We start from the raw sequence: 20,412 nt of genomic DNA on the forward strand, positions 1-20,412 counted from the left end.
GAAAGATTGAGAGGAATCATTCGACTACGCCCTTTTCATCTGCTATCCTGTTTTCAATTGAAGAAAAGTTACTAAAAAACTAATGCAACTCTACACTTGAACGTTTCCTTTTACTAAAAGTTTCACTAGCAAACCCAAGGACCAAAATGGTACGAAGAGGCTACAAAATTCTAGAACTACCTTTTGTCTGCAACTCTGCGTGTGTACCCGAGAATAAAAAAAAAAACACAACTTCCGTCACGCGCCGCCGCGTCCCGGCCGCATGCGCCGGCTCATCCCCTCGGCGCCGCCGATCTCGCCGGAGCTCTGTCCTTCCATCCCCGTGCCAGTGGCGCTGGATCCGGTGGTGGCGGTGGTCGGCGGCCGGCTCGCCGCTCTGTGCACGCTCGACACCTCGCTCGCGTCGGCGTCGTCGCTGGAGCTGGACGACGGGTTCAGCCCGTACTCGCTCGTCGGCTCGCTCACGTAGCTGCTGCTCATGTTGTTCTCGGTCATGAACCCCCTGGTGCTCGTCCCCGGCACGAACGCCAGCCGCCTCATCCGCCGCAGCTGCTCGCCGGCGTGGTCCTCCATCACCTCGCTCTGCCCCGGCGCCACGCCGGCGTTCAGGGCCTCCACCGACAGCTGGCCCTCCAGGTACCGCACGATCTGCTCGTTCATATATGGAAAACAGCACGCGCGCACTGTTAGCATTCTGCCAAAATCTGCAGCCACAAGAATTGGCTTTTGCAAGTGATGGGTCACCTGGCTCATCCGCGGACGGGAACGCGCCGTGTGCCGCACCGCGGCGGCGGCGCAGGCGATGAGCCGCTGCATGTCGACGGCGTCGTAGTTGGCGCCCATGCTTGGGTCGACCAGCCCGTCCAAGATGTCCTCTTCCAGAGCTTTCGTTAGCCTAGGCCTTGACTGTACGGAAATATTGATCACCAGAATTCAGGCACCTCTACACAAGAACAATCAAGCAATGTTTGCTAATTCAGATCACTCACCCAAGAAACCAAGGTCTCGTCATTGTAGGGCTCGGACGACAGGACAGGCCTCCTCCCGGTGATGAGTTCCAGAAGCACGACACCGTAGGAGTAGACGTCAGACCGATCGGTTACTTTGCCGGTGGTAGCATACTCGGGCGCCAAGTACCTGACGAAGAACGAGTCCATGTTATCACTACCAATGCGCTCTACTCCACTCGTAAATTTCTTGCACTTGCGTTAACTGTGAATGTGAAGGTTTGGAGCAGTAATCCATTTACCCAAAGGTTCCCATCACGCGGGTGGAGACGTGCGTGTCGTCTGCGGGCTGGATCTTGGCTAACCCGAAGTCTGAAACCTGCACAACAAAATTCTCACGGTTTCAGATAAATGCAAGCATAAGCATTCAGAGTGATATATGCTGAAATCTCACTTACCTTGGGCTCGAAATTGTAATCCAGAAGTATATTGGCCGCCTTGATATCACGGTGAATGATCTTAGGGTCACCTGACAACCAAGGGCAGGCATCGTCCCATCAACACAACCAAACTGATCTCACAAAAATATTCAGACTAGCAGAGGGCTAGAACGAGCAGACAATCATATTCATGCAGGAGGCACGCATGAACTTACAGTCCTCGTGCAGGTAGGCCAATCCTTTCGCCGATCCAAGTGCGATCCTCCACCTGTGCTGCCAATCCAGTGCCGGGCGATTACCCCCTGATGAAACCATGCGTGATCATGTGAGAAGAACCCAACGAGAGCTAGGCACGATGGCCATGTACACTCTCAACCACGTACCGTGCAGGTGGAGCTCGAGCGTCTTGTTGGGCACGTACTCGTAGACGAGCAGGCGCTGGTCGCCATGGATGCAGTAGCCGACGAGGGACACGAGGTGGCGGTGGTGCACGCGGCTGATGATCTCCACCTCGGCGCGGAACTCGCGGTCTCCCTGCCCGCTCCCGGGCCGCAGCCGCTTGATGGCCACCTCCCCGGCGCCCTCCAGCGTGCCGCGGTACACGTGCCCGAACCCGCCTTGGCCGAGCAGGTTCGCGTCCGAGAACCCGCCCGTCGCCGCGGCCAGGTCCGCGTACGACACCGTGCCGCCAGTGACCGGCGGCGGAGGAGGCGGCGGGCGCAAAGGGCCGGAGAGGCCGCCGCTGCTGGTTTGCCACGACGGGAACATCTGCTGCGAGTACATTTGCGGCGGGGACTGTAATGGCGCTGACGACACCTTCGCCTGCGATTGCTGGTGCGACGACGTCACCGGCAGCCGGGGACCGTAGACATTACCTGAGGACGCAAGAACAGCATCGTCAGAAAGAAAAATCGTTGACAATGGGAGTGTTTTCCAAAACACAAACACGTGGAATTTTGACTTTTTTTCTTGCCAACGCCGGTTATGATTTGTGCCGACGATCTGATCTAAAAAATCTAGCAGAAGAAATGTAACAAGAAAAGCAGTATGCAAGTATGCAACACATAAAGCAAGCAACCAGCAACACAGAGAACTCCAGATTGTACACTTGGAGAGCCCTTGCCACTTCCGTCCACAAGTCCATCAAAACAACCAACTTTTACGCGGCAAGTTGCCAGTATACGAAGCAAAGTACATAGCATAGCGTCAAACCGGCCGTTCAAACTCGCCGCCCGGTCGATGCCTCCATGGTGCGTACGTGTCGCCATCGTCACCAGCAGCAGCTATATCTGCTCCCCTGACGTCACCGGCGCACGCGCGCGAGTGCGCGGCGCGACGCGTCCAAATAAACCGCGGGGCCCGGCCGGCGACTTGCGTTTTCGTGTCGTGAGGCTTTGCGCACTCGTGGCTACGCCGGAGCAGCGTAACTAGACAGTGGCGGTGGTGCGCTTGCACCGGCCAAGGCAGTGCGTGTAAAGCGTATGGGTGTATCGATACGTACCCGGCGGAGAAGAGGAGCCGTAGCCGCCGTGCCGGCGTTGGCGGCGCTTCTTCGAGCAGCAGTAGATGAGCCCGGCTATGAGGCCGAGCACGACCACCGTCGCGACGGCCACGGAGACGCCGATCACGGTCGCGTTCGTAGCTGATGGCGACGGCGATGACAATGGCGACGACGACGACGGTGGTGGAGGCGCCGGAGGTGTGAGCGACGGCGGGGAAGACGGCGAGGGAGGGCCGCCGTCACTTGGGGGCGACGGGGTTACGCCAGGAGGAGCAGGGCGACCATTGTGAGGTGGTGGTACGGGAGGCGGCGAGGGCGGCTGTCTGGGCGCCCCTGGAGGATCTGGCCCAGGTGGAGGAGATGGCGTCGTGGGCGGTGGCTCTGGCGTCCTTCTCGGGGATGGTGGTATGACTGGGGCCGGGACACCTGGAGGAGGCGGGCGCCGCCTTGGTGGCCGTGGCGCCACTGGAGAAGGTGGAGACGACCTTGGCGGCTCGGGCGTCGCCGGGGAAGGCGGCGAAGGTAATGGTGGCGCTGGCGTTGATGGAGTTGGCGGGGAGGGCGTTGGTGGTTGTGGTTCGGGCGTCGCCGGGGAAGGCGGAGACGGCACCGGTGGTTCTGGCGTCACGGGGGCAGGCGGCGAAGGCAGTGGTGGCGCTGGCGTTAATGGAGACGGCGGGGTGGGCGTTGGTGGTGCCGGCGCCACTGGAGGAGGCGCGGACGGCGTTCCCGGTGCTGGCACCGCTGGGGACGGTGGCACCGGCGTTAGTGGTGCGGGCGTCACTGGAGGCGACGGCGTGGGCGTTGGTGCAGGCGTCGCCGGGGGTGATGGCGTGGGTACTGATGGTGCAGGCGGCATTGGGGGCGACGGCGTGGGCGCTGATGGTGAAGGCGGCATTGGGGCCGACGGCGTGGGTGCTGATGGTGAAGGCGGCATCGGAGGCGATGGCGTAGGTGACGGCGTGGGCGCAGGCGTCGCAGGGGGCAACGGCATCGATGGCGCGGGGATCGCTGGCGGCGACGGCGTGGGCGTCGATGGCGAGGGGATCGCTGGCGGCGATGGCGTCGGTGTTGATGGCGCGGGCAACGGCGGTGGCATCACCGGCGGGGAACCCGCTGGAGATGGGACCGGCGCTGACGGCGTGGGCGCCACCGGTGCAGGCGGAGAAGGTATGGGCGGCTGCGGTATAGGAGGAGAAACCGGCGGTGCAGCTGGCGTCGCTGGTGGTTGCGGCGTTGGAGGAGACGCCGGCGGAGCAGCTGGCGTCGCCGGTGGTTGCTGCGTTGGAGGAGACGCCGGCGGAGCAGCTGGCGGCACAGGTGGCAAAGGGGACGTAAAAGACGGCCGCGGAGCAGCAGGTGGTACCGGTGATTGCGGGGGAGGAGACGGCGCCGGCGGAGCAGCGGGCGTCGCCTGCGGGGGTGGAGCAGATGGCGCCGGCGGTGGCAGCGTAGGAGGCGACGATGGCGGCGGATCAGTTGGCGCCGCGGGCGTCAGTGGCTGTGGCGAAGGTGCCAGCGGAGCAGATGGAGTCGCCGGCGACTGCAGGGGAGGCGAGGGCAACGGCGGGGCCGGTGGCGCGACCGGCCACTGCGGGGGTGGCGAAGAAGCAGCCGGAGGATCAGGCGGAAGCACCGGCGGCAAAGGTGCCGGTGGGGCAGCCGCAGGAGTCGCTGGTGGCGGAGGAGAAAAGGCCGGCGGAGCAACCGGCAGTGGCGGCAGCGACGAAGCCGGCGGCGGCGGCAGAACCGGTGCCAGCTGTGGCGGCAGGTCCGGATCAGCAGATGCAAGCGACGGGGTTCGAGCGGACGAGGAAGACGGCTCGGGAGTACTTGGAGGAGGAGGCGACGGGGGTGGTGGGGTAGTAGTAGTAGTAGTAGATGGAGGAGGAGTATTGGAGGGAGGGCCCGACATGGCGGCGGCTGCGCCGTCACGCGTCGCCGTGGGAGGGATGTAGCGGCGATCCCGCGGATTCCGTGCGCTTTTGAAGCGTGGCGCCACTCTATCTCTTCGAAAAAATCTTAACAACCTTCTTTTTTTGTTTGGATTGTGGTTAAACGAAATCTATCTCTACAAATCCAGAGACACTACGTGCTCGGCGTTTCGAGGGGGAAAAACATTTTCAACAAACCGCCGTCATTCGAGTATCCATCCACTCGTGGCCCGTGGATCGTGGTCGCTACTCGCTACAGCTCCTCGAGACAAGGCGAGCTGTGCCGGCCACCGCGGCGTCTGCTCCGGCTAGCCTAGAGCATGAGGTAGATAGATGATGGCTAGCGCCCACAAGTCCACGACGACTCACGCTTGAGCTTGACGCCCCACATCGCTCCACCACCGGCCGACCGCCGACGAGGAGACGAGAACAACAAGCTGGGCTGCTTGACCGTGTGAGGCCTTTCTTTCCTCTCTAATGCCAGGCCGGCCCAAAAACAGCCCAACCATGGCAGCAGAGCGCGGTTCGGAGCCGCTCTCGGCTCAAATTGTTCATGACGGTCCGGTCCATTCCAGATTGCCACCTTCTTTTCAGTTTGGAAATCAATTTTGGATAACTGTTGGAGAAAGGTCTATTTTCAATTTACTTCCAATAGTTTTTGGTACGGTCCTAAAACTAGTTTTTTTGAACTCTATTGTATTTTTTGGCACTCTTGGAGATGCTCTAATAGTCATCTCTCATCCAATTTTGTGTCCATGCATGACAACGTTCACTTGTACTCCCGCCTTCTTAAAATAAATACTCTCCTAAGTGGGACTATCTTAAAATTGACTGGATTTATAAAAAAAACATCAACACTCATGACAACAAACTGAAGTAAGAAAATATATTTCATGATAAATTGATACTTACTTATAAATTTGACCAAGGTCAAAGCTAAAAATACACTTATTTTGGAACATATATATGGAGTACATATTGGTTTCCAAAAGATAATGCCAAGTTTATCTGCTTGCAAGTTTGATTTGTAAACACAATGATCAGTGAACTAGCTAGTTCGAGGTACGATAGTTGATAGGCCAGTCCAGTACATGTTCCTTGTTTTTTTTTTTGGTCTTTAATCGTGGAAAATATATTCCTTGTTTGACGGTGAAGGCCTCTGTAGGCGCAAATTGGAGTGGTTGTACACCTTTGAATGTACTATAGCTGGTGTACTGGTGTTTATGTAGTACCTGCTGCGAGCCTTCGACCTGCCACTACCAGTCCATGTTTTAGCGGCAAGTGTACGTACAGTGGGGTCTCCACACGCACTCCGCAGCTAGCAATGATCCTTTTCCTGGGCAGCACCGCCATTATTGTGGTGGTCCTCTCACTAACTATGCATTTAAACTCGTGCGATCATTGCTGCTAATGATGGGCGATCAACAGCTTTCCAGCAAGGATACAGGATAAAGATAATACCGCTCCCCTTTTCTTCTTTGATAAATAGAAATCAATAAGGTTATCAGCTGGATTAGGAATAATGAGCCCCAAAACAGCTTGATGCTTGTACCATGTATATACGTCAGCACTAAGCATTTTGGCTTGACATTCACTGTCGAGTCTACTGGCACTCCTACTCGTGTCTCAGGATCCCAAAGAGTCATATCTGCTTACTACTACTAAAAGAACATTTTAGGTTGTGCGTAGTTGTCAAACTGTGTGGACTTGCTTGGGTCATCGTTGTGTTTTTAAGTTTTTATTTAGGAGCATGCTTTCCTTGAAATGACCGATTCTTTTGTCATATGTACACAGCCAACAACCGTGAGCCATCCTACTATTACCATCGAACGGTCTGCTCCATCGACCATTCTTTTTTCTCTACTGATGAATCGCGACAGCTTCCTCTCTCTTCGTTGCATATATAGCTGACTAGCCAAGTGCCCATACTACTTCGCTATCAGTGGCTAAGAGCAACTCCAATAGATTGAACTCCCCATTTCTCCTTTATTCCATTATAGGGGAATTCCTTTTTTTCACAATTTCAAAGTATTGATGAGATTTGCTTCAGAACATACACTGACGATGACAAAACTCAAAACGAGCTTTATTTTTTGCGAAACGAAACGGCCTTTCTTTGTGCCTGGGCGATTGGCAGTACTCCTACTTTACTAGAATAGCATTAGATCCTAAGTTTGGGAACTCACAGTAATTAGCTGGTATAGTACGGGCATGCACAGTCAGCTGGTCAGCCACGCAGCTCGATATATAGTGACCAGCGAACCACCTCGACCTCTCTCACACTCGCGCACACGCAGACACACACCTGCCGGACTCCGGAGCCGCACCTCCCTCCCCCTCTGCCCTCTCTTCTTCCACGGCAGGCACCAGCCATGGCCCTGGACATGGACAGCGAGCCGTCCACGGCGACGGCCCAGTCCTCGTACTTCTCCGGCTGCATGGCGTCCCCCGCGTGGCTGCCGCAGGGGGTTCGCCGTAGCCCCGCGCGCTTCCAGCTGCTCGCCCGCGGCGGGGGCGGGGACGACGCCGCCGGCCGAGGCGGCCGGCGTGCGTGGAGGGGCCTGCTCCGGCGGCTGGTGCGCGAGAGCAAGAGCATCTGCAGCAACGCCTGCAGGGCGCCCGCCGCCGCCGCCACCTTCAAGTACGACGCCGACAGCTACGCCAAGAACTTCGACTCCGGCCGTTGGCACCCCTGCGCCGTTGGCCACGCGCTGTCCCCGCTGCAGAGCAGGCGGCCGGTCGATCAATCCACCAGAGAGAGCTAGCTGTTTTAGATTCTTGCTTACCTTTTGCAGCACTTGTTTCTTTTTTTTTTTGGGTTAGTTCTGTTGTAGCTGTTGTTCTTGAGACGGTAGTTGCAACGCTGGTGTCGGGGATGACGGTGATTTCACCACGCCGTTGCTTGTACAGTTGAGTGGAGATGTCTCAAGCAGAGTTCTTGCAAAACTATTCAGAAACTATTTCTCTGTGTGCGCCCCCTCGATCCTCGAATTCCTTGCGCTCATGACTTCTTGTGAACTGTGATGAACTTGCGATCTGAGTTGTTTGGAAAAACAAGGCAACTCAGCTCACTGTCCTAGAAAAGTATAAAAAGGAGCACTCGTCAGAGGAAAGAATGAGCGAATTTGGTTGGAAGGGAGGGAATGGGAGTGGCGAGACGAATTGTTTAACAGAAAAGTGAGCGAAAAGCAACGCGGTGCAGATCAACCACCTGGGGAAAATCATGCGCGAGCCAGAGTAACGATGATATCGATGCGATCAAGACTCATGGGCGAGCGAGACGATTCAAAAGGCAAACGCTTCACTGTCGGAGTGATCTCTAGTCAGCATCAAATTCAATAACTAAACCGCGTGTGGAATTGATCCACGGATTTGCATCTGACGTCAGTAGCGTTAGTACCATTTCTCTTCAGGGGCAACAGATATTCCTTCATCGCTTGCTTGCAAAGTGAAGCAGCCGGTTTGCGGTCTAGACGAGGGCGGCCTTTTGGATCCCGGCCACTGTCCGGTCATATCCGTCTTCGTCTTGGCCTGGCATTTCCGGCACGGCGTTGCTTGTGGCGAGGGCAAGAGCATTTGGCCGGTGCATGCAGTTGGTTGGTCGGTTGGTTCCTACTGAATTCTGATGCCGTGCGATGATCTGAAGAGACCCACTAGTTGGCGACAACACTGATGATACTTGATCTTGCTCACCAACAGCATTAGCAACGGCGTCACTGTAGCATCCGTTCAGTGTTCATGTACGAAAGGTCTTGTTCAGTGCAGTGCAGTGTGCAGATCTCTGCTCCTGAGGAGCTGAGGAGCAGTGCGCGCTGGAGAATGTCAAGCCGACCTGTGCCAGGCAGGCCAGATGACCCGGGCGCGGCGGGGGGAGGGGCGGGCGCGGCGGGGGGAGGGGCGGGCGCGGAGGAGTCTGGACCTCGGCTTTGGTGGAGATTGGTGCACTGTTCATTTCGCTTTGAATGGGAGCCCCAACCCCCAAGTAGTGAAACAGTACTGTCGTAGGACTCAGAAACGATGTTTCGCCAGGTGACGGCCAGTCTGTTCGACATCGAGGAACCTGCTTGTGTTTAGAAACGGTTTTATAAATGTAATTATCTGCTCCGAACACAGGGACTCCGTGGCCCAATGGATAAGGCGCTGGTCTACGGAACCAGAGATTCTGGGTTCGATCCCCAGCGGAGTCGGTTTGCGTTATTTTTGTTTTCCTACTCCTGTATTTTTTTTGGTCGCTGCTAATAAATTGGCAATTTTATTGGGGAGTAACGAAATGACATGTCTAATAAATTGGCAATTTTAAAACGTTTAGCTTGTCATTGGTAGATCAAGTGAAAATCCTACAATTTTTAGATGAATCTTGCATTTTGATTTAGTTTCAGTACATCAAACAATACATGGCCTGCCCATGAATCCATGTCCAGAATACAAAAGCTAAAGAATTACTCAGTGTGAGCTCTGACAAAAGTCTCATTGCCGTGAAAAGTGAAAAGCCCATGAAACGAACAGCTGTTGCAAAACGAAGGGAGTATTTGCAACTCAGCCGGTCCAAACTCTCCGAAGCAACCCAAGCAAAGCCATGTCACAAAACAAGCTAGGGTTGGGGGAAGAATAATTAGAATCGATTTGCTTTGATAAATACACTGATTATAGCAGAATATGACCATATGATCCAACATAGGAAACAGTATGAAACATTGTTCGGAAAAGTTGCCATTACTATGCCACCGTCAAAGTTGACAATCAGTGGTCATTGGCCAGCACCACCAACATACAAACGCAATACTACGCAAAATCGTAAATAAGTGCAGTAAAAGGGACTTCAAGCGACATCTGAAGCACGGAAACTACTGCTGTCATTCAGCTACCACAGCTCCCATAAAACCGTATACTGTCCATATATACTTTGGCAGGTCACTTGCGCGCTTCAGCCTTCCTCTCTTCTTTGGCTGCCAAGTGCCAACATTAGCAAGTGTCAGCAACGCCGTGGAGCAATCAACCAAACGAGACAGTACAGGTTAGGACTCCAATAAATCATGCAAGAACAATGAATAGTGTGAGCTTGCTGATATAGCAATGTAGGTTTACACTGAATTAAATTCATGCAGTATGAAAGAAAGTTGGTGACAGCTTAACAGAAGAACGTGGCAAAGACACATGGAGATGATAAAGTGGAGTTTTCATCGAAAGCTGCCGAGGACAAACATCTAGACCTGAATTTTCTAATAATTTCCTAATGTGGCCAACAGGCTTGTTCCTAACAGGCGAAAGTAACAAGAGACATACCAGCTTTTTCCTCTTCACGCTTCTTTGCAGCTTCTGCTCTTTGTTGCCGAATCAAAGCAAGGCGGTCTGTGTTTGCATATGGACAGAAAGTATTAGAAAAGCCCAGGCCGCGGCAATTAGTATAACATGGTAGTAATTGAATCAAGTTCATCACCTAAAGCTACATACTTGCCCAAATGAGATAACAGCAGGTTATTACTTTTAACAGTAATTTTTTCGTGGTGCATTAACATGAATAAAAGAATTATGCTCTGAGTCTACTGGTACAAGATCTAAGTACAAAACAAAATAAGGGATAGAGGCAATGTTTCACCTAAATCTTTCCTAGCCTGTTCTGTTTTTCCTTGCTCCTGAAGCTTCATATAACGCTCATGAGATTTCTGTTTTTCAAGCTCCTCTCTGCAGCAAGGAGACTCGTAAGACCAATGAAAATACATTACAGGCATAATGAACACAACAACCTCCTGAGGCTCTAAAATTGCGACTGTGCACAGTCAAAAGCTGTTGGTATCAGTGCTATCAGCAAATAATTTACAATTTTCTGATTCAACATTAACATTCCTTTTACTTCGTTTACAAAAAAAATCCAAAAGAAGCTTTGATATAAATATTCTTTCATGATTTACAAACATGATATTAACAAAATCATCAGTATGGAAACAAAGAAAACATAGCATGCGCCTACAATAATAACATATGATATTAACCTTTCACGCCTGGAGATATCAGTTGTCTTACCAATCTGCGCCAGTGCAAAAGAGTTAGCTTAGCACAAGGATACAAAATGATTAAACAATTTAAAGAACAGGAAACTGTTACAGCAAACTATCATAACATATGAAGGGAAAAGAACATGAATCCTTTCTCTGATCAGGATAACAACATTTAGAATGCCACTAGCAGGTTCAGTAAGTACAAGGGAGCACAATAATTCTAGCATAACTTCACCATGTAAGTGCAGTGCCATAACACTTATTGAAACTCTTATTAATTATTCAAAACATGTTTGTATAGCAACCTATCTTCACTTAAGACATGAATGAATTTTCTTCCTAAAGCATATACACAAGATTACAAGCCTACCATCATCATCGTCCATGGACAGATATTTGACCATATAAGCAGTGAACAAGCGTAAAATATCCCACTTACATCGATGTCCTTGGCTTTTATATTCTTTGGTTTCACCAGGTTTGGATTCTCAATCTCGATAAGACCTTCTGTACCCTTGTGTTTCTGATTATATTAAAAAAACAGTTTATTGCATTGAACAATGTAAACAAGCAAGCTGAATGTATGTTTTCAGGAAGAGTTCCAATGTCTCACGGGTTTTGCAAAATCTTCAGATTCTTCTTCCTCTTCTGGTTCTCCCCTTCTATCATAGACATCCTTTTCAGCTTGCTACAATTTGATTACAAATAAAAGTCAGACACCAAAGCGAGCATGAGATAATCACAATATTCATGTGCTTTGATTCAAAAAAATGTTAGCCATGCACATCGCTTTTAGTCAGCAATGGACAGGTACACGGTTTTGAACACAAGTGGGTTGTACAAATTAAGCAAGTCAATTGCTAAATGAGAATTAAATTTTATTGGCATGTTCAGAGTAGAAGTGAGAATAAGAGAAACAGAGGCAGCAATTGCTAAAGCTTATTGGCATGTTCAGAGTTGAAGTGAGAATAAGAGAAACAGAGGCAGCAATTGCTCAATGGAACATTAGTGCAGTAATGTTGAGAAGAAAGGGCAGGTGCAAACCTTCTTAAAGGTTCTTGGACGGTCTGATGAACTACCAGCCGCTGCATTCAATTTCACATGAAAGATATGAAAATTTGTAAAAATAAAAGCTCAACTCACAGCAGGATCAAATATCAAATGAAGCATAGCAAATGTTGCATGCACCAAGCTTATACTTCGTTTATTAAGCATATCAAATGTTCCATAGCAATATATCTGTCCACAACAAACATTCAGCAGTTTCTTAATTTGGAAATCAACAGCATACTGTTCAGCAGTTTCTTAATTTGGAAATCGGCAAAGTGCTGACATTTATATCTACTGGTTGAATCAGACAGAAATAATTTTCCAGAAGAAGCCCGAGCACATCCCATGACAATACACAAATTACTTGACAAGGTTTGAGCAAGACGAGATTCTGCTAGTTGAGCATGCACGGCACACGGGACCTGAACGGAACAATCAGCACCAGACTAAAAGTTGGTAAAACCTCTAATTGAACAGCAACACCTGGTTCATGATCCCAGTCACAATTCCTCGTCTCCTCCCCGCAATAAAAAAGGCATCACATTGCACAAAAGTAACAGAAGGATGCAAGCCACCGCAAGGGCAGCCTGGGCAGGCGCGACCGATCGCGCGATCGAGCAACAGAACCGCGCAGAAGGGCCGCTAAACCCTACGCTGCGGCCGAACCGATTTGCAGACGAAACGGCGACGAGGCGCATTGCGTAGCGTACGTACCGATCTCCTCGGGGGAGGAGAAGGTGCGCTCCCCCGTGGGCTTGTGCTTGAACTTGCCCTTCGCCATGGACGCGGACTGCGCTTGCGGATGTGGCGGCGGCGGCAAGCCCTGCAGCAGCTGCTTCGGTGCGTGGGGTGGCCTCTTGGGGGTTGCCGCCGCTGGGGGTTGGGGCTTTATTGGCAGCCGAAGAGTTGGGGACCGAAGTCACCGAACCGACTCGGAAAGCCACCACCTGCCCCGATCACCGTGGCCGCTACGAATCCCCTTTGGCTCTGGTCGTAGTCGAGTCCGAGTTTGTGTCGTGGGACACGTAGCTTTGACCGCTGGGGCAGCTGACTTTTCTTTGCACCGTACTTGTTTTTTTTTGGCGAATACTTATTAAGATATTCAATGAATCTATATCAAGAAAAAAATCACCTCCTGTATTACTAAAAAGTTAAACGAGGATTTTTCGTTTGATCTGAAATTCAACTCTATGACAGATTAATGGAGGATTTGTTTGCGGCCAAAGTTTTCTATGATAACGAGCTTAAAGGGGTTGCATAGAATGATCATGGGAGGAGGTAGAAACATACGGTGTGTGCTACCGGGTATAAGTGGTGTAGGGATAGCGTGACAATGCTTGGCAGGAGCAAGTGAAAAAGGCAACTATGGTGGCTAGTGTGACAACATATGGTACGCCTTTTTGAGAGGAGGGTTTGGAAAATGAAACAAGAAAGGATCAAGGAGAAAAGAAGATAACTAACAGATGCACATAGGAGAAATGACGTCTCGTGAGAGGAGGAGGCGGGAAATAGAGCGGGAATCGATTAAAGAGAGAGGAAAATAACGAACATATACACACCAAAGAATCATAGCACGACAACTATTTAGTTTTCAGGCCGTTAGGCGACATATGCACATAAGAAAATGCTCTTCATGTAATAGAAAATTAAATATTAGAGGTAGCGCATAATTTGTTCATAATGGGTTGTGATGATAGTTTAGTACCTTTGGCATAAGTTGCTCTCATTTGATCATCATGGGAAATAGAATAATATCCAAAGGTCAATTAACGAGTGTATGCTTTTGGGGCTTGGCAGTGGAATGCACTAAGACCATTCTTAGCCGGGGTTTAATTTTCATTAAATGATGTGTCACATCAGCTGACATGGCAAGTTATTTATGAGGAGGAAGACTACGAAACATATTGAAGGTTTGAGAGCTTCATTTCATCTGATTTCATCCAATCCGGTGCATTAATGATATAATTTCATCCATTGATGTGGTATTATTGGAAACTGTCTATTTTCATTGAGAATGACCTAAAGGCGATGTTTGAATTTTGTGGAAACTAGGTGGGAGTGGCAAATGTGTGTTCGAACAAGCCTCCATTCTAAATCTACATCCAAACGTCGGTATAAGTTTTGTTTGTGTTTGGATTGCAGATAACGTTCGACGTATGTTAACCGTCAGTATAAGTTTTGTTCATTTCGAAACACAAACAAAGCAATCTTTATGTATGCGTTTGTGCCAGTAAGAAAGCTACGTTTTATGTGTACAGAATTCTCATCACAAACAGGAACATAGCGTTAACCTTGTACTACTTAACACCAATTTCGCGGTTGACGTCGACAAGTACATTGGCAATGCCAACCATGATCAGTACAAAATTCATGAGACAATACATCTTTCATCTTTGTACTTCAACACAAAGAGAACTGAAACAAAGTTTCCAAAGCACAGCAGCATCGATCTTCGCGCGCCGAGCCTTGCATGCCCGGCTTCTTCTTCCACGCTAGCTCCTTCGTCTTTGTTCTGAGTCCAACTGATCCATCTGCCGTGTCGCGCGCGTGGCGCTCAGATGATACCTTCTTGCACCGGACAGCCCCGCCGCCGTGTTCCGCGTCCATGCGTTCGCCTTCCTCGCCACCGGCTGAGTGCTGACCGTTGTTTCGCCCTTCTTGTCTTTGTCAGCTAGCTAGTCACTTGGTCTCCAACAAGCCGTGAAGAGGAGCTCATCGATCTCAACCTGCACGGAGCACCGTGCGCTCGTGCGCCACGCCACGCCTGTCTTCTTCGGCCTTCTCCCACACGGCGGGCGGCAGCCGGTTGCAGCCGCCTACCCACACCCCGGGGCCGTGGTACGCCTGCCGGCAGAGGGTGTGCGCCACCTGATTCCCTTCCCTGTAGATGTGCCGGACGTCGCGCCCGGGGAAGCACCGAAGTAGCCCGACGATCTCTTCTTGCATCGCCACCGGGATGCGCGTCTGCGTCTCCTCGCCGCGCAGCAGCTGCACCAGTACCAGGTCGTCGCCCTCGACCACCACCCGCTGCAGGCCCAGCGCGAGCGCCAGCCGCAGCCCGCGGATCATGGCACGCGCCTCGACGATGCCGACCGTCGAGTGCTCCGTCTGCTCGGCGTACGCCAGGACGACGCGGCCGGCGCCGTCGCGGATCGCGCCGCCGATGCTCGCCCGCCGCGAGCCGTCGTTGTAGACCGAGGCGTCGAAGCTTACCTTGTACCAGCCCGGAGGAGGCGGCGTCCACCGCACCAGCACGACGCGGGAGGGCGGCGGCGACGGCTGGAACGGCCGGGCGCACGGAGAAAGCGGCTGCACGCGGCGGCACGACGGGCTCGGGAAGAATGGCGCCGCGGAGGGGAGGAGCGAGCACGCCATCTCGACGCTGATCGAAGCCTTCGGGTGGAGTTATATTTATACGGACGAGGAATGGAATTGCAACTCGGGACTTGGAGGGCTGTCGGATTGCGTCCCGATCGGACGTCCGAGGTAGGTTCAACCACCGTTACGCGTCTTTTTTTTTCCTTCTCCCATTCGGATTCGTTTGTTGCCGTGAAACCGCGCCGGCGGCATGGTTCCCTCCGCTTTACTCTCGTTCTGGAAGATGATCGCCGGATCAGTGACCTTGACCATGATCGTCTGAATGTGCGAAGCTATGGGAGCTCCTGCACACGACACTCAACTCGACGCATCATCGGAGAAGCCGGGTTTCGTCACCTGGATGCATATACGCAGCGCCAGTGACTTATCTGGTGCAGTTCGATCGTTCGAAGGAACGACGCGAGATCAGATATGGGGAACTGCATCTGCAGCGCAAAGTACCTCCGAAATGCAAAGTTCTTCATATGGCTAATGCTGCAGGACCGTTTGCGAGCTGCGGCGAGGATGGCCTAACTCAGAAATTCTGCCAGCCGTGTTTCAGGAACATGGAAGCTTTGCCTTGCCTGCGAGGCTGCGACCTTGCAATTGGAATTGCAATGTAAGTTGACCTTGCAATTCATTGCAATGTAAGTTGTTTGCTAGCCGTGTTTCAGGATGGTTGCCTTGCCTGCGACCTTGCAATTCGGGGTTGGTAACCATTCTGAACTCTACATACAGACAACTAAATTGCAATTCGGGTTGGTAACTATTCTGAACTCTACATTCAGACAACTTATATTTTTCTTTCCGCACCCCTGGTACGCAAATGCAATCCTCTTCTTGGGGCCGTTGGCTGCTTGTTAGTACATGGGTAGAGGCGTAGAGCAGTGGTGCGTAATAGACGCAATCAAAGAAAAGCGAACTAATCCACAATCACAAACGGGCACATATTCGAAACTCGAAACGGCTTGAAGAAACTTGGGACCAAAAACATTAACCCAAGCGGCTACTGGTACAGCAGACTATTTATCTTACACTCAGATTGGCAGCTAGGACACCAGACTATATTTTACAGTCACAGTTAATGCAAGTATATCACCGTTTCAAACACACTGGCCAGCCAAATCCGGGCAGAACCAACCAATTACAATTAGAAGAGGTGAAGGGCCACCCAGTTTAGCCCCTCATGCTGTTAGTTTGCGCTTGAGAAGTGCCATAAAATGGTTGAGCAGCTACATTATGGCCTATCTTCAAGTCCCGTCCCTTGGGTTCCAAAAGAAACTGCTTCCTTCGGCTGAGTATCCATGGGGAAGATGAGGTCCGTACACGACATTTTCAGAATGTGGAAGATGAGGTCCGTACACGACATTCTCATTTAGAAATGTCATTTGGTTCACCTGTGGCGCTGCTTGATAAGCATTTGGAGCATCGACTTGACTGGGGGTGTTAACATGTGCAAAAACGTTTGCATTGGTATTCTTATGATTAGCCTTTGGCTTGCTCCTAGCAGTCCGTTTGTTCTCCACTGGACTGTCTGCGGTCAGCCTGACCATTTGCTGCTGGATTTCATTCAGTGAACTACTGGCAAGTTTTGATTTGGCACTCTTTTTGGAGTCACAAGACTTGTATTCAAGACGGTACAAGGCAAGAGCATCAGAAGAATTGATCTCATACTCGAAAAGATGCCACTCATGGCTGCTTGATGGTTGTGGGTCCATGTAATAGGACCTCTTCAGACCCGCGAAATCTTTCATCAACTGCTTCCTTGATTCGTGCCAACCACGACCACTGTAATCTGGCAATGACCTTTGCTTCCGGTTGCCACTCTCAAATGCCCTTCTTGGAGTGTCAAAGAAAAGCCATTCTCTAAGAGATTCACCCTCCAGAAGAGAAAGATCGAAAAGTTCTGCGACAACAGCACAAAACTAACAGTTAGCACAATAATTTGCTAATATCAACATTAACCATACAAGCCGGCACTAATATAACCAGACTTACCAGGGGCATTCCATGGAGACTTGGAAGTTGCAGCTCCTCCACACACAGGAATACCAACATTCTTTCCTTGTACTTTTGCAATAAGAGCAGCAAACAGAGGCCCATCTTTCAAATCAATACCTCTTGGACGCATCACGGGTCTTGTCCCAAGAAGACCATCATCATTCAGAGCCAATCCAGCATGGTAAGGGTTGCAGTAATCTCCAGAGTCTTCTGATCCTCCAACTGGCCTACCACAGTCCCAAAGTGCACATTTTGGCCCCAAATACTGAGAGGGTGATGGCCATATTGTTGTAAGCAAGTCTGACATATGGACAAAGACATCTCCAGTATTTTGCTCAGAGTTATTCGCATCAATATATGAATGAGGTGGCAGATCTAATGGCAAGTCGAACTGTTGATTTTCCAGTGGACCGACCTCGTGCAGGTTATTGAAGTGATCTTCATTAGAACCAGGAAGATTTATTTTGTAATCATCATCTTGAAGAAAATCGTCAATACTGAGTTCATGGTCTATATAGTACATCTGCAACCAAAGATAAGAAATAAAAGCTCATTAAAGCTATTAACAGAGATAGTAAAACTAACATGAACAGGCACTACAGGCACCAAACAAATGAAACTGAATGGAATGGCTGTTGTCTGCTCCTCTGTGTTCTCTGTGTTTTTTTTTCTCTGTTTCTACCCTCTTAGTGTTCTCTGTGCTCCTTTTCTCCTCCTTTTGCGTCCATGTTCATAACTTTGTACTTTAATTCCTACTTAATACAATGACAGGCAGCTCTCCTACCGGTTTGAGAAAAAAGGAAATGGACACTAATGTAAAATGTGCATATGATCCTTTGTCATATTGGAAAGGCACAGCTTAGAGCTTACAAAAATTTAATCGGTAACTAAAATTTTTGACAAGTAGTAAATGTAGCAAGTCTGGTTTCAACAGAGTTACAGGGACACACAGCAAGGCTTAAACATGTGCTTCTAGGGCCTATCATTATTTCCGATTTACAACTAGCTTAACTACACAAGAATTGTACTGTTATGACTTATGCTCTTCGAAGCGTAAAAATACTACTACCACATTATTCACATGCATCAACATATTTGTCTATGCTAGCACACTGAACTACAGCACTCCAGAAATCGACAATGCAAGTTGAAAGAAAGTCATCACTTATTCGCATCTGAAGGTGACTGAAGTTGGAATGCTGATATATACTTTGGTCTACAAAGGACAAAGCATATACAAATTAATTCTTAACAAAAGTGATCGATATAAAACCATGTAGTATTATGTCCTCCACCATAGAATTGGACGAATGAGCCCAGTCATGATATTACATTTACAAATGAAACATAAGACATATGCCATGCTGGCAGGATATCAAATCAACAGCAAATTTTGAAATTGATCAGCAAAATAAGCAATATTGAAAAATAGACAAGGAAAAAGTTCATAAGTAATCTATACCATTAAAGAGAAAGCCTGCTACTTAACATAACCACAGGAAAAAAAATTAATGAATGCTTGTGCAAAATTGAAATTTCAGAACATGCGTACAATTCCAGTCAGCATTTTTTTTCATCGTGATGATTTCAGTAGTAATAAAAGAGAGCATCCTATGTATATAGATATCCTATAAAGTGAAATGCTTCAACAAAACAACTACATAAGTGACAGAGAATTACACCCTATCCAACAAAATTCAAATGCTTGGAAGTTGGAAAGACTACAAACTTAGCAATTCATCAGCAAAAAGATGGAAGTATCAGGGGTAAGCTCCTTCCCTGATTAATCAGGAAAATTAGAACAATTTCCAACTCTATCATTTAAATGTATACGCTACCTGATCGTTGAACTGGTCGTTGAACATCGCATTAGCAACGGCTGCCACTTCTCCACAATCTCCCTGCACTCCCTGACCCAGAGGCTGCTGCAATGGGGCAGCGCCCCCAGCCACAGCTTCACCCTGTTGACCGAGATTGGGCATCTGGACGTCCTGCCCGTGCCCGTGCCCTTGGTTCTGATGAAAAGCCGGCACCTGCTGCGGTGATCGGGGCACTGCGAGCTTGCTTGTGGCGTCATCCTCCTCCTCGGCCACCGCCAGCTGCAACAGCCGCAACGTCTCGGACGGCGGATCCGAGGCCTCCCTGTTGTTCCCCTGCGAGTTCTGCGCCGCACCACGATAGCCAGTCAGCACCAATCTACCGCACACGAAAGGGGAAGTGAGGAGGGCTAGGGTTCGGCGGGCTTGCCTGGAAGGAGGAGGCGGGGGAGGGGACGCTGAGCTCGGCGCGCCACTCGCGGAGCATCTGGTGGACCTGCTCCTCGAGGACGGCGGCGTCGGCGGAACGGCTCTCCTTGCGCGCAGATTGGAGACCGGAGAACATCTCCTGGAGGTCGTCCACGCGGTTCTTCGCGCGGTCGCGGAACTGGCGGTGCCGCGTCGACGAGCGGGAGCCCTTGCCCCCCGACGCGGGGTGGGCGGCGCCGCCGCCGTCGGCCGGATCACCCGCCATCGTGCTGATCAAGGCGACGCTAGTGGCGGGTGCTGCGGTGGAGGTTGGGGGAAGAGACGATTGACTCGATTCGCCCTCAGATGGTTAGCAAAGGACGTTTTTTTTTCCCTTCCTTTCATTTAACTTTCCTTTTATTATTTTATTAAGTTTCGATTGAGGAAATTGCAGGGAAGAAAGACCACCGTTTATCTTTGCTTTTTGGCTGCAGAGAAAGCCAATGTTCGGTAATGCAAAAAAAGTGTAAAATAGTTTGTATAAGAATATGCTAAGTTAAAACTTAAAAAAATAGGATGCAATACTAACAGTGTGATGGTGAATTCTATATTTTCATTTAAAGCTTACAGCCAAATCTATGTAAGTTAACACATCATATTTCTCAAAACGAGAACCAAGTAACATCCTCCGTTTTTGTTTATAAAGTACGGAATGACTTGGCACGATCTTCCAAATTACACTTAAACCGTTCATTTATATTATATTTTATTGTTTATGGTTATAAATTTACAATTATTGTAGAGTATATTTGATTATGGATCCAACTATATAAAATTTACATTATAAAAAAATTGATAGTTAAATCATTAGTGCAAGATTGCTAAGTTTGAATCTTAATATGCGTGCACGTCTTAGAGGGAGTATCTTTTAGCACCTTCTGCAAATCAGGAACCAAGCCCT

General features: G+C 50.0%; 5 protein-coding genes and 1 non-coding gene across 6 annotated transcripts; 2 read left to right on the forward strand and 4 right to left on the reverse strand.

Annotated features, from left to right (window-relative positions):
• Nucleotides 1–93: 93 nt before the first annotated feature.
• On the reverse strand, nucleotides 94–4,994 carry LOC117848750 (uncharacterized). The gene is made up of 8 exons (XM_034730278.2): nucleotides 2,889–4,994; nucleotides 1,771–2,262; nucleotides 1,603–1,689; nucleotides 1,406–1,476; nucleotides 1,250–1,326; nucleotides 990–1,137; nucleotides 745–906; nucleotides 94–648 (listed from the first exon to the last, which is right to left on the reverse strand). Exons 1-8 carry the CDS (start codon nucleotides 4,801–4,803, stop codon nucleotides 238–240), a joined length of 3,363 nt encoding a protein of 1,120 aa, XP_034586169.1. The 5' UTR covers nucleotides 4,804–4,994; the 3' UTR covers nucleotides 94–237.
• A 2,091-nt stretch (nucleotides 4,995–7,085) lies between these two features.
• Nucleotides 7,086–7,782, forward strand: LOC117850106 (uncharacterized). Its single transcript, XM_034731895.2, has one exon. It carries the CDS (start codon nucleotides 7,195–7,197, stop codon nucleotides 7,585–7,587), a length of 393 nt encoding a protein of 130 aa, XP_034587786.1. The 5' UTR covers nucleotides 7,086–7,194; the 3' UTR covers nucleotides 7,588–7,782.
• Nucleotides 7,783–8,936: 1,154 nt separating this feature from the next.
• TRNAR-ACG (transfer RNA arginine (anticodon ACG)) lies at nucleotides 8,937–9,009 on the forward strand. Its single transcript has one exon. It is a non-coding gene; the product is annotated as a tRNA-Arg (tRNA).
• A 500-nt stretch (nucleotides 9,010–9,509) lies between these two features.
• Nucleotides 9,510–12,738, reverse strand: LOC117850329 (uncharacterized). Its single transcript, XM_034732154.2, has 8 exons — nucleotides 12,583–12,738; nucleotides 11,863–11,903; nucleotides 11,432–11,506; nucleotides 11,258–11,341; nucleotides 10,813–10,847; nucleotides 10,419–10,504; nucleotides 10,106–10,171; nucleotides 9,510–9,768 (listed from the first exon to the last, which is right to left on the reverse strand). The coding sequence occupies exons 1-8, from the start codon at nucleotides 12,647–12,649 to the stop codon at nucleotides 9,734–9,736; spliced, it is 489 nt and encodes a 162-aa protein (XP_034588045.1). The 5' UTR covers nucleotides 12,650–12,738; the 3' UTR covers nucleotides 9,510–9,733.
• Nucleotides 12,739–14,188: 1,450 nt separating this feature from the next.
• Nucleotides 14,189–16,040, reverse strand: LOC117849056 (uncharacterized). Its single transcript, XM_034730658.2, has one exon. It carries the CDS (start codon nucleotides 15,241–15,243, stop codon nucleotides 14,590–14,592), a length of 654 nt encoding a protein of 217 aa, XP_034586549.1. The 5' UTR covers nucleotides 15,244–16,040; the 3' UTR covers nucleotides 14,189–14,589.
• A 133-nt stretch (nucleotides 16,041–16,173) lies between these two features.
• On the reverse strand, nucleotides 16,174–19,819 carry LOC117850140 (transcription factor VOZ1). The gene is made up of 4 exons (XM_034731944.2): nucleotides 19,474–19,819; nucleotides 19,065–19,388; nucleotides 17,224–17,749; nucleotides 16,174–17,131 (listed from the first exon to the last, which is right to left on the reverse strand). The coding sequence occupies exons 1-4, from the start codon at nucleotides 19,735–19,737 to the stop codon at nucleotides 16,476–16,478; spliced, it is 1,770 nt and encodes a 589-aa protein (XP_034587835.1). The 5' UTR covers nucleotides 19,738–19,819; the 3' UTR covers nucleotides 16,174–16,475.
• Between the last annotated feature and the right edge of the window lie 593 nt (nucleotides 19,820–20,412).

Source organism: Setaria viridis, chromosome 3, assembly GCF_005286985.2.
Source record: "Setaria viridis chromosome 3, Setaria_viridis_v4.0, whole genome shotgun sequence".
Taxonomy (NCBI): Eukaryota; Viridiplantae; Streptophyta; class Magnoliopsida; order Poales; family Poaceae; genus Setaria; species Setaria viridis.